We start from the raw sequence: 13,523 nt of genomic DNA on the forward strand, positions 1-13,523 counted from the left end.
TACTTACTAGAAAGAGATCGTTGAGAGCCGCCACGGAGAACCAGAACCTTCTCCAGAAGTGGGGTATGTCAAAGAAGAGGAAATCTTCTCAGGATGAGGGCCCCCAACCTCAGAAGAAAACGAATAAGCCTAGACCCCAGCAGCGGCAGGCTAAGCGCCAGTTTCCAACATCCGCTGCTCCCCAGTTGGTGGCTCAGCCCCAACAGACCTTTCAGCTGGTCCCCAAGCCGGTGGTGGCTCAGTCACCAGTCTTCACGCCAGCTTACAAAAGACAGTCAACTACCTTTCGTCCCAAAGGTAGAGGCTCCGGCAAAGACTCCTCTCGATGTCAATCTAGAGGGAGAGGAGGAAGGGGAGCAGACGGCCGAGGTGCTAAACCGTCGGGAAACCAGAAGCAATGAGATGCTTCCTGTGGGAGGAAGACTCCGCCTCTTCCAGGATCGTTGGACCTTCGATCCTTGGGCTCACAGCATCATCAAGAATGGACTAGGATTGAGTTGGGTAACACCACCTCTAACCTTCCACCAATTCTTCCAACACTCCACCCCCGTCATCGAAGGATACGTCCAAGAACTCTTGAACAAGAAGGTGATCAAGAGGGTAAAGTCCACCAGGTTCTAAGGAAGACTATTCTGTGTTCCCAAGAAGGACTCCGACAAACTCAGAGTCATTCTGAACTTTTCCCCTCTCAACAAGTTCAAAGTGAACAACAAATTCAAAATGCTGACTCTTCAGCACATAAAAGCCCTGCTGCCTCCAAAGGCTTACACAGTCTCAATAGACTTGGCGGACACCTACTGGCACATTCCAATGAATCGCCAGGCCTCCTCCTACCTAGGATTCAGGCTTCAAAGAAGGCATTACGCCTTCAGAGCCATGCCCTTCGGACTCAACATAGCCCCAAGGATCTTCACGAAGCTCGCAGAAACGATCGTCCAACAGCTACGCTTACAATGCATCCAAGTGATGTCTTACCTGGACGATTGGCTGGTGTGGGTGGCATCCTCAGAAGAATGCTTGCAAGCTTCCAGAAAGGTGACCCAATTCCTGGAACATCTGGGTTTCAAGATCAACACCAAAAAGTCTCTGCTTTCTCCAGCTCAGAAGTTCCAATGGCTAGGAATCCATTGGAACCTTCAGTCACACCGTCTTTCCATCCCTCTGAAGAAAAGGAAGGAAATAGCGGGATCTGTCAAGAGACTCCTAAAATCCAAACGGATTTCAAGACGACAACAAGAACGGGTGCTCGGCTCCCTCCAGTTCGCTTCAGTGACAGACCCAGTACTACGAGCACAGCTAAAGGATGCATCGGGAGTCTGGAGAAGATACGCATCCATCGCTCGAAGAGATCTCAAGAGACCTCTGCCAACCTGGCTTCGTTCACTCTTAAAGCCATGGTCGGAGGCAAAGAACCTGAAAAGATCAGTACCTCTTCAACTACCGCCTCCATCGGTCGTTATCCACACGGATGCATCACTAGAAGGATGGGGTGGTCACTCCCATCAACGGCAAGTTCAAGGAACATGGTCTCCCCTATTCAAGACGTTTCACATCAACATCTTGGAGGCCATGGCGGTCCTGCTTACTCTGAAGAGGCTGTCTCCACGTCCCTCAGTCCACATCCGTCTGACTCTGGACAGCGACGTTGTGGTCAGATGTCTCAACCGTCAGGGCTCAAGATCGCCCCAACTCAACCTAGTGTTGCTACCCATCTTCCGCTTGGCGGACAAGAAAAGATGGCACCTCTCAGCAGTTCACCTACAAGGATTCCGCAACGTGACGGCGGATGCTCTATCCAGGACAACCCCGATACAGTCAGAATGGTCCCTAGACGCAGACTCATTCTTCTTCATCTCCCTACAAGTCCCGGAACTGCAGATCGATCTCTTCGCAACGAGCGACAACAAGCAACTTCCTCGTTACGTGGCCCCATACGAGGACCCCTGAGCGGAAGCGGTGGACGCCATGTCCCTGGATTGGAACAGATGGTCCAAGATTTACCCGTTCCCTCCACCCAACCTTCTGCTGAAAGTCCTCATCAAGCTGAGAACCTTCCAAGGAACAGCAGCCCTAGTGGCACCCAAGCGGCCCCGGAGCAACTGGTTCCCATTAATCCTGGAGTTACAACCCAAGCTCACTCCCCTGCCGGACCCAGTTCTCTCCCACCAAGTTCAGAAGTCGACTGTCTTCGCTTCATCAAGGAAAACCCGAGACCTCCATCTCATGATTTTCTCTCCCTAGCCATCAAGAAGAGGTTTGAGATCTCGAAGAAATGCTTGGACATCTTAGAGGAATACAAAACAAAATCTACCAGAAGGCAATAAGAGTCATTCTGGAAGAAGTGGGTGTCCTTTGTCAAGGCTAAAAATCCTACAGAAATCTCTATAGACTTTAGTCTGTCCTCCTTCATTCACCTTCATGGACAAGACCTGGCAGCCAACACGATTTCCACTTGCAAATCGGCCTTGACAAGACCATTACTATACTGTATGCCTTGCAGATAAACCTGTCCGATGACATCTTTAACAAGCTGACAAAGGCATGTGCTAGACTCAACCCGCACCCCCACCTAGACCCATCTCCTGGTCTCTTGACAAGGTGCTCCACTTTGCCTCAAGTTTGGACAATAAGTCTTGCCCTCTGAAAGATTTGACTCAAAAAGGGATTTTCCTATTTGCTCTCGCCTCGGGAGCCCGAGTCAGTGAAATTGTGGCATTATCAAGAGAAGAGGGCCAGATACAGTTCGCTGAAACGGGCAAGCTTACCCTCTTTCCTGACCCAACGTTTCTCGCCTAGAACGAGCTACCCACTATAAGGTGGGGCCCCTGGAGAATCTGCCCTCTGAAGGAAGATGTCTCTCTATGTCCAGTGGAGAGTCTAAAGGTCTATCTTCGACGAACTTCAGACTTTGGCGGAGGAGAGCTCTTTAAAGGGGAAACTTCAGGGTCCGACTTGTCACTCAAACAACTAAGGGCGAAGATCACCTACTTCATTCGCAGAGCGGATCCTGACAGTACACCCGCAGGTCACGATCCCAGGAAAGTCGCCTCTTCCCTGAACTTCTTCCAGTCGATGGACTTCGAAAGTCTTCGATCTTTCACAGGCTGGAAGTCCTCCAGAGTGTTTTTCAAACACTACGCGAAGCAGGTGCACGAGCTCAAACGTTATGTGGTAGCTGCAGGTAGTGTGCTAAAACCTGCTACCTAGTGATGCGTAGAACAGTGAGTTATTCGGGACTCTAACTCTATGGGTGCCTGTGTTGACCCTAGTGCGAAACATAGTGATTTTAAGTGCCACCTTGTGACACTACGGACTGTTCTTATACAAAGGTGAAGGCACATAGACAGAAACACGTGTGCCACATGTTTTTAACATGAAGTATATATAAGACTTTCTAGAAAGACTTTATAGTTCCTCTGGAAATAATGTGTGTAATGGCAAGTTTTTCTTTTCAGATTCCACGCCCATTTCTATTGATGTCTTAAGTCTATGTTACTAATTGCATTCCATTACATTTTATTGCTTATTGTATGCTAATTCATATTTAACTAAATAAAATAGAATTTGTTTACCTGTGCGTCTCATTTCGCCCTCACATTGGAAATAAAAAACACTGTTAGAGAATTTTATTTACCTCCTTATTTGAATAATGGTATGAACAATGTTATAATATTGTTCCTTATTGATATAAACTCATCTAGACTAAGGTAATTTGTTCCAACACAATTGTAATTACCTTCTCCTATCTGACCCTGGGACCGGCAGGTATCTCCGATATTAGGTGAGTTCCTCTATCAAGTAACTTCAAGATGTTCTGTACGTCCAAATAGGGGGGGGGGGGGGCAGGAAGCGGTAACATGGTATACATATGCTTATCTGTAGTGACATATAACGGAAATGTCACAGGTCTCTATGGTCATCAGACCAAAGGAATATTGTCTAGAAGTCGAAGGCACTACAAAAAGGGAAAAATCCACCATACATTAATTCTCTGGTACACTTCCATCAGGACGACATGGCTTGAACCCAAACGCGAAAAATCTATTTTTGGGTGAGATAGTCATGTCGTCCTGATGGACCTGCCCTTGTCCTCTTTTCAGGCCTTGACAGGCCCCTCCCAATCTTATTGTATCATGGAGGCTGGCCTAAACACCGGAAGGAATGAGGAAGGCGCGCAACGGTGACGTCAACCAAGATGGCGGCCAACATGGCGGCGGTTATGACGTCACAGAGTACCCTAACAGTAACGAAGGAGGAGAACTTAGTAACGGCTACTCCCATAACTTGCCACACTTCCCCCTCGAAGCGTAAACGCTATGTGGGGTGTAGATAGCTATGTGGCGTGTCAAGCATACATCCCCTGTTATTATACGATATCCTAAAGGGAAACCTTATGGGTACTCGAGCCAGAAGTTAGAATTCTGTGAAACCTTTAGTTTAATTCTCTGGGAATATCTACTGTAGTCATATATACCCTAAGGAAGCTACTGAAGGAACCTTCCATCAGGACAACATGGCTATCTCGCCCAAAAATAGATTTATCTCTTTCCTTCACAGGCCCATTTCCATCAGTATAGAATAAGCCGTATGAGCTTCATGGTATTTTCATAAAAATAAGGGAAGTTTTGATTGTAAAATTTTTTATTTTGATACTGGCATGGTACTTTACTTGACTAGTAATGCCAAGGGGAGATAAAAATGCTGTAGCCCACCGAACCCAAGGCTATTGCCATTAATTCCTAAATTATCTTGATACTGTAATAAAGGCCTAAGGAAAGTAAATGGGAAATTATTAGTTTAGGGTATATATTGATGTAAATCCTGTCTTTGAGAGAGTAGCAATATGAACACCAGATAAGTATGAAAATAATACATTGAATTAAATTTCTCTTTTATAGTTATTTCTTTTGTATTTTATTGATAAGTTTGTAACATTGCTATTATCAATAAGAGTTATTGGTAGAATCTATTCTAACATTCAGTGATAAATTATTCATATATCTATTTCTTTGAAACTATTTGATGCTTTATATTAGATTTTTCTTAGATGTAATGTACGATTAGCATTTTGAATATTTGACATTCATCCATCTGCAGCAAGAAAAGCAGAGGTCCCGAGAGGAAGCACGTCAGCGTGAAGAAGAAAGGAAAAGAGCTAAAGATGAGGAAAAATTAAAAAAGGCTGCTGAGAAGGAGAAGGTAATGTTGCCATAGTGTAGTTTCCTAAGAAATGTAGTACTGTATTGCTTAATTTTGAATTATTAGCTAGCATGTTACGTTTGAAAATTATATTTTTAAGCTAAGTCAATTCGGGTTTTCATTATAAGAAATTTTGTGTGAATTCCAGCAAATTCACATCAAAGTATATTTGTAGTTTTAGGAGATAAATTTCATGGTATTGTAAATAACTTTGTTCCTACAAATCATACTCAAGGTATATAAAAATAGTATTTCTTAGATACTGTAATTGATATATGATAAAAGCCTATCTTGTCTGCTTCCTGAATTCTTAAGAGTTACTTATCCATCTTTTTTTTTAAGTACTTTAGAAGTGAGTTATTCATTCTATAATCCTGTCTAAGTAGTCTACATGTATTTTTTTGTCAATTTGAGAATGATTTTTGTAAAATAGGTGATTGTCTTCAAGGTACCACAATGTTTGAGTACAAACGTAAATTTTTGGTTACATACTTTACAGTATCATTTTGAAATGATTGTGTTCTTTGTTTTCATAATTAAGATTACAGTACAAGGAAAATTTATAAGGATATCAAAACATAAGCTATAACTTATGTTTTGATATCCTTATGATTTTCTTAGTACTATAATATTAATTGATAAAAAGCTCATTTAATGAAAGTTTAATTTTTTATTGCAAATTCTTTGATTCTAATGGATAATTTTTTTTTATTTCTATACTCACCTGATGTTCATAATGCTTCTCCCTTGAATCTCTGCTTTATCAACATCCCAATAACAGTTTTAATAATATTTTGTTTTATTATTATGCTCACCTGATATTATTCATACTGCAGCCTCGGTGGAAGGATTGTTTTATCGATATTTACCCCTGAAATTTGAAAAACTCCTATTTTCTTTCCTTTCAATAGACTCATACCTCTAGTAATGTAGTGAATTAAGGTTATTCCATAAATACCGTACTTTACTTATTTATACAACCCATGCACTAAATAACTCAAACTAGAATTCTTGAAATTAAGAAAATTATAGATTAGCTATACCCAAAAATTTGATTTGACCACTCATCGGCAGCCACTATAGGACCTGTAGCCCAGCAATCTTGATATAAAAACCATGGTTCGTTAATGTAAGATTTAGCGAAAATCAGCTTGACATATGATTGAAATGTCTTCATAACCCATCTCGAAGAAAGATTTCACCAAAAAATTGAGAAATATTGCACTTCTAACTTTTAAAGCTTTTATTAGACTTGGATTAATTATTTATGAGCTTCTGTGACCAAACTTTTTTAACACAAAATACAGTACATTGCATTTTTGGACAGAGGATGATTTGGCATTCTAATCCCCCAAAAAACGGATTTTGAGCGAAGCAAAAAATCTATTTTTGGGTAAGATGGCCATGTCGTCCTGATGGAAGTTCCTCTAAGGTAGCTTCCTAGGGTATATAACAACTATGGCGATATTCCCAGAGAATTTACCTTAAGGTACCCAGAATTCTAACTCCTGGAGCGAATATCCCTAATAAAAGAATCAGGGATATCGCAAAATATCAGCGGACGTATTCTTGACACGCCACATGGCAATCTGTACCCCGAACAGAGTTAACACTTCGTAGGGGTCAAATGGCAAGAAAACGAAAACGATAAGAAAGGGGGGAGCCGTTCGTAAGGCATCTCTCCTCCCCGTTTCGTAAGCGTGCCCTGCGCCGCTCGCGGCGCCATCTGTATTCCTTGTAGCGATACACGAGGTGCTACAGATACTGTATGTAGGGAGGGGTCCTACAGCCCTTTCCCTTTTTTTTTTTTTTTTAAAAAGGAAAGGGGCAGGAAGGGTCCATCAGGACGACATGGCCATCTTACCCAAAAATAGATTTTTTGCTTCGCTCAAAATCCGTTTTTTGGGCTCAAGCCATGTCGTCCTGATGGAAGTGTACCAGAGCATTACTGTATCTGTGGATTCTCAAAACGTGCCGCACTCCTCAGAAATATTTCCCTAGTCAACTCGACTGAGAGACCTAAGATGTTACCGTTATACATCTTTTCACTAACCATAAACCATGATAGCGCTTCCTGCCCCCTACAGGGAAGAGTCCTACTAGCCTCTGGGAAGGAACGAAGAGTACATATACCTATGTATGAATCACTGGCAAACCATATAGTGGTCTCACCCTATATGAAGTAAAGCATAGTCTGTAAGGAACTACAGCGTCAAAAGGGAAATACCGACCAACCCCATGGTCGAAACTGAGTTGGACAAAAGGTTTATATCTGTGTAAGAATAAACTTGCTGCCGCTACCGTCCTCTGAGAAGGATGGAGCCCTTTACACTAAGGAAAGTATAAACCAATGCAACAAGGCTTGCATCAAGGAACAGGCTATTATAGATATCCCCGATTAACGTACATAGGCTGAATGCTCAATAACTGATAAGAAATTGACATAGGTGAAGGAGACGCAAGGTTCCCGAGAACAAGTTTATTGACAAACAATAAATAGACATGGTTACCACAATTATATACATATGTTAGGTGGATAACCAATAAATTTTCACAAGTACGGTAGTAAACAGATATATGTTTATCTGAAAGAAAACATTAGAGCCACTTTTCACGTACCAAGGTATCAAAGTTAAAAGTCCATGTTACTAGCCACTGACATTAGCGTCAAAAACGCTCGGCACACATGTCTGTACTTATGCTAAATTCACCTTAAAGACGGAACAGTCACTGTGGGCACCCGGTGCCCTCACTCCCAGTTATAGCACCGCATATAACTATACACTCACCCTGGAATTAATAGTTCCAATTAAATCCACTGTTCCTCGCAGAGTTAAACAGCAGGGTTAACGACGCAACCAACTGCTACCACAGACCTCTTTAGCTGCTCCACTTGCTTAGCATAGTGGCGAAAGAACACCCTGGAAGACTTCCAGCCAGTATATGAACGAAGGTGTTCAAAATCCATAAAGTTAAAGAAGTTTAAGGATGAAGCAACTTTCCTCGGATCATGACCTGCGGGTGAACTGTCGGGATCCGCTCTGCGAATAAAGTATGTAATTTTCGCCCTGAGTTGTTTCAAAGATAAATTCGAGCCCGATGTTTCTCCTCTGAACAGTTGACCTCTTTGGAAGTCTGAAGTTCTACGAAGATAGACCTTTAGGCATTCTACAGGACATAGAGATGCATCTTCTTTCAGAGGGCAGATTCTCCAGGGACCCCACCTGTTGGTGGGCAACTCGTTCTTAGCGAGAAACGTAGGGTCCGGAAACAGGTTCAGTTCTCCCCCATCCAGGAACTGAACGCGGCCCTCATCTCTCGAGAGGGCTACAATCTCACTAACTCTGGCCCCAGACGCGAGTGCAAAAAGGAAGATAACCTTTTGAGTCAAATCCTTCAGTGCACACTCCTCATTATTGAGTAATGAGGCGAAATGCTTTTCCAACTAGGGTTGTAGCTTAGCATTTAATTATAATTATAATTATTATTATTTATCTAAAGACCATGAAATAGGCTTTGGAGGAGCTGAAGGTCTAAGTCTGGCGCAGGCCTTCGGGATCTTGTTAAAGATTTCGTTAGCGAGGTCTACCTGGAAGGCGTACAGAATGGGCCTTGTCAAAGCCGACTTACACGTAGAAATCGTGTTAGCTGCCAGCCCCTGTCCGTGGAGGTGGATGAAGAAGGACAGGCAGAAATCCGTCGAGATCTCATGCGGATTCTTCTCTTTGACAAAGGCCACCCATTTTTTCCAAGCAGACTCGTACTGCCTTCTAGTAGACCTACACTTATATTCCTCCAGGAAGTCAATGCTGTCTTTCGAGATCCCGAACCGCTTCTTCACCGCTAGGGAGAGAAAATCATGAGCAGCAGGGTCCGGGTTTTCTGTAATGAAGCGTAGACAGTCGACTTCTGGACTCGCTGGGACAGAACTGGGTCCGGGAGTGGCAGAAACTTCAGTCGTAGTTCCAGAGCTAGAGGGAACCACACGCTGTTCGGCCACTTGTGGGCCACTATCGCTGCTACTCCCTTGAAGGACCTCAGCTTGTTGAGGACCCTCAACAGAAGGTTGTGAGGGGGGAACAGGTAGATCCTGGACCATCTGTTCCAATTGAGGGACATCGCGTCCACTGCTTCCGCCAAGGGGTCCTCGTACGGGGACACATATCGCGGCACCTTCTTGTTGTCCTTCGTCGCGAAGAGGTCTATCTGCAGTTCTGGGACTTGACTCGAGATGAAGGAGAATGATCCTGCGTCTAGGGACCATTCCGACTCTACCGGTGTAACCCTGGATAGAGCGTCCGCTGTCACATTGCGGACTCCTTGAAGGTGAACTGCCGACAGGTGCCACTTCTTCTTCTCCGCCAGTCGGAATATGGCCAACATCACCTGGTTGAGAGGTGGGGATCTCGATCCCCGCCGATTCAGACATTTCACAACCACCTCGCTGTCCAGTACCAACCTTATGTGGATCGAGTGACGCGGGGAAACTTTCCTCAGGGTAAGAAGTACTGCCATAGCTTCTAGAAAGTTTATGTGAAAGGTCCCGAATAGCTTGGACCAGGTCCCTTGGACCTTCTTTCGATGAGAGTGACCTCCCCACCCTTCCTTTGAAGCGTCTGTGTGAATCGTCACTGACGGGGGAGGTGGCTGAAGAGGTACCGACCTCTTTAGAAGACTGGCCTGAGACCACGGTCTGAGAAGAGAATGTAGCCGAAGCGGAACCAGTCTCCTCAAGTCCCTTCGCGCGTTTGATGCAAAGCTTCTCCAAACTCCGGCTGCATCCTTTAGCTGTGCTCTTAGCACCGGGTCTGTTACCAATGCAAACTGAAGAGAGCCCAGAACCCTCTCTTGTTCGCGTCTTGATATCCTCTCGGAATCTAGAAGTCTCTTGACAGACCCCGCTATCTCCTTCCTTTTCGACATCGGGATGGAGAATCGGTGTGACACTAGGTCCCAGTGAATTCCCAACCACTGGAACCTCTGAGATGGAGAAAGACGAGACTTCTTTCTGTTGATCTTGAACCCTAGATACTCTAGGAACTGAATCACCTGTAGGGAAGCCTGCAAGCATTCCGCCCTGGATGCTGCCCACACCAGCCAATCGTCCAGGTAGGCTACCACCTGGATCCCTTTTAGGCGTAACTGTTTGAGCGCTGCGCTCGCAAGCTTCGTGAAGATCCTTGGGGCTATGTTTAGCCCGAAAGGCATCGCTCTGAAGGCGTAAAGCCTTCGTTGTAGCTTGAATCCTAGGTAGGGGGAGAGACGGCGACTGATTGGAACGTGACAATGGGCGTCTGACAAGTCGATGGAGACGGTAAATGCCCTCTTGGGCAGTAAGGCCCTTATGTGTTGCAACGTTAACATCTTGAACTTGTGGTTCACTATGAACTTGTTGAGTGGCGACAAGTCCAGAATGACTCAGAGTTTCCCCAAGTCTTTCTTGGGAACACAAAACAGCCTCCCTTGGAACTTGATGGACTTTACCCTCCGGATCACCTTTTTCTCCAACAGTTCTTGAATGTACTCCTCCAAAACGGGGGTGGAGTGTTGGAAAAATCGAGGGCACGGGGGCGGAGTGCTGTACCAGCTCCAACCCAGTCCATTTTTGAGCAGGCTGTGGGCCCAGGGATCGAAGGTCCAACGATCCCGAAAGTACTGTAGTCTCCCTCCTACCGGCAACACTTCACTTTGACTGCTGCCCTGCAGTCTTGCCTCCTTGGCCGCGACCACCTCTGAATCCCCTTCCCCTTGAGGGGCGTCTAGACGAGCCTCTGGCTGCTCCTCTGGGCTTTGCTCGAAAGGTGGTAGACTGCCCTTCGAACACTGGGTTGAATGCCGGGGATGGCGAGGACACGGCCTGGGGCACCCATTGGAAGGTGGTCGGGGCCTGGGCTACCATCTGGCGCACTGGAGGCAAAGCCGATTGTTGCAGCAAGCTGCTGCTGACGTTGCGGTCTGAAAGGCTTGGCTGGGCGGGGAGAAAACCTAGATTTCTTCGTCTTCCCCTTCGGTTGGGGACCCTCATCGGGGGAAGACTTCCTCTTGAGGGACAGGCCCCACTTAAGGAGAAGATTCCTATTCTCGGTGGCTGCCTTGTCCACCACCTCCTTAACTACATCACTGGGGAAGAGATCTTTGCCCCAGATGTTGGATGAGATCAATTTCTTCGGTTCGTGCCTCACTGTGGCCGAGGCGAACACAAACTCCCTGCAGGCCCTCCTCGCCTTGACAAAGCTATAGAGGTCCTTTGTCACCGTGGCCAGATGGATCTTGGCCACCACCATGAACATTTCATGGACCTTGGCGTCGCTTGCCATTGTCTCCATGGTTGTCTGGAGAGACATCGAGGCTGCCAGACGCTCCTTTGTCTCGAGCTCCCTTCGCAGAAGGAATTCAGACAGCTTAGGGAGGTTTTCACCGAACTGTCGACCTGCGATATCGGCGTCCAACTTCCCAACCGAAAAGGTAAGATGGACGTCCTTCCAGTCCTTGTTGTCCATCGGCAAGGCTAAAGACAAAGGCTTGCATTCCTCCAAGGAGGGGCATGGTTTGCCAGCCTCGACTGCCTTCAGAACGGCCGCGAACCCTTTCTGCAGAAAGGGGAAGGCCCTAGCCGGAGAGGATACGAAGGAAGGGTGCTTCTTACTCAAAGCAGCAACTTTCGCGTTCGAGAAGCCCCTCTCCTTCATTGCAGACGCCAGCGAAGCTTGAGCCTTGGCGTGATCCAAGACGATCACCTCCTTCGGCTCCGTCTCCTCCTTCGGCTCCGTCTCCTCCTTCGAGGCCGGTTCCTTCTTCAGACGGACGTAACAGTCCGAATAGGCCCCTCTGCTGGGCCAGAATTCCACCTCCTCAAGGGGAACTGAACTCAGCTTCTCCGACATGACGATCTTCCCGACCGTCATTGGCATGTGCTCGGCATACCTCCACGGGTTGGCATCCGAGCACACAGGAAGGTCTTTCACGTTGATCTTTTTCGGAGGCCCACGTGATGCTGCAATCCTCTGCATCTGTAGCTCCATTGCAGCTGCCTTCTGATTGTTCTCCTTCTGCATTTGCTGTATCATGCCAACAATAGAAGAGAGAGCTTGTCCCAGCTCTGGTGGAAGGGCGGACGAAGTAGAGGGGATAGGTTCAGGGGCCTGAACCGGAGCGTCCGATGGCACGGCATCCTCTTCCTCCACGACGTTCGGATCTTGATCCTCGTCCTCGCCCCCTGCGAGGAGGTCCTCTTCCGCCCGTTCGGACATGTCCGACATCTTGTCGTCCAGCTGAATGTCTTGCATGGCCTCCGCGACTTCAGCATCCACGGGGATCTGGACGAGAGGGATCTCCGGCCAAGGCTGGGGGACGACAGCGTCAGCAGAAGCCTTGGGAAAGAGGTACGCCCTCATCTTCTCACTTGGAAGATAAGGTCCAGAGGTGTTCTTTTGGAAACACCTTACCCAAACACGAAGCTTCTCCCTCGCTGCATCCCTTGACTCCGCCGACCTAGGGGATTCAAAGGCCTCAGCTAGCAGGTTAGTACATACTGAACATACCTGAGGGTCCCAGTAACGGAGATCATCCTTGGAGGCTGCGCAAGCCGCGTGCCTCCTACACAAATCATGCCCACAGAAGTTCTTACTGCGGACGTTGCAGAAGACGCTACCGCACTTCTGATGCTCCTCCTGTAAAAGAAGAAAATTTCCATGAATATCAGGTGAATTTCAATTCACATGTATATACAAGCATGTACAAAGTTTAAAGGAAAGACACACACTTGTGTTTCCCACACAGTCACTTGCAGTAGCCTTCCAGCAATTAAAATCAAATGGTTAGTCTCTGCTAGAATAACCAAAGTAAATGTTTCCCAAGGGAAATAGGTGTAGCTCACACCCAAGGTGAGACTTTAACATACTGGCTAAAGACAGAAAGAACTCTCTTTCCATCCCTGTAAGGCAACACCAAGTGACTGCACAAAGCAACACAAGCATGCTAGAAAATACAGTGTTGTAACTTACTATATCATACCCTCTCCCCACAGTATATGCTATACAGGGGAGTACTGATATAGTATATGGGATGGCGTGCCGGCCGGCAGCCCCCACAGGTAGGTCTCAAGTATACGACTTAAGAACTCTAAGGTGGCAGAACTCTAGTTCCGATGTCTGTGCCGGCCGGCAGTGACTGCCGGCCTGCAGCTACACTAGGTGGCGCCCGGCTGTCGGCCACCACTCCCAGTGGCCAGCAGACATGGCGAGGTAAAGGCCGGCCGGCAGCCACGCTAGGTAGCGCCCGGCTGCCGGCCGCCACTCATAGCGGCCGGCAGACGAGCGAGGAGA

At 46.6% G+C, this 13,523-nt stretch overlaps 1 protein-coding gene across 25 annotated transcripts in view; it reads left to right on the plus strand.

Annotated features, from left to right (window-relative positions):
- The window catches only part of RhoGAPp190 (Rho GTPase-activating protein 190), a 709,768-nt gene that overhangs the window by 638,651 nt on the left and 57,594 nt on the right, over positions 1-13,523 (plus strand). For all 25 annotated transcript variants that reach the window (XM_068385117.1, XM_068385108.1, XM_068385124.1 and 22 more), the window contains one exon: positions 5,098-5,199. In XM_068385117.1, coding sequence (XP_068241218.1) covers positions 5,098-5,199 — 102 coding nt within the window. The remainder of the gene's footprint in view (positions 1-5,097; positions 5,200-13,523) is intronic.

Source organism: Palaemon carinicauda, chromosome 1 (genome assembly GCF_036898095.1).
Source record: "Palaemon carinicauda isolate YSFRI2023 chromosome 1, ASM3689809v2, whole genome shotgun sequence".
NCBI classification, from domain to species: domain Eukaryota; kingdom Metazoa; phylum Arthropoda; class Malacostraca; order Decapoda; family Palaemonidae; genus Palaemon; species Palaemon carinicauda.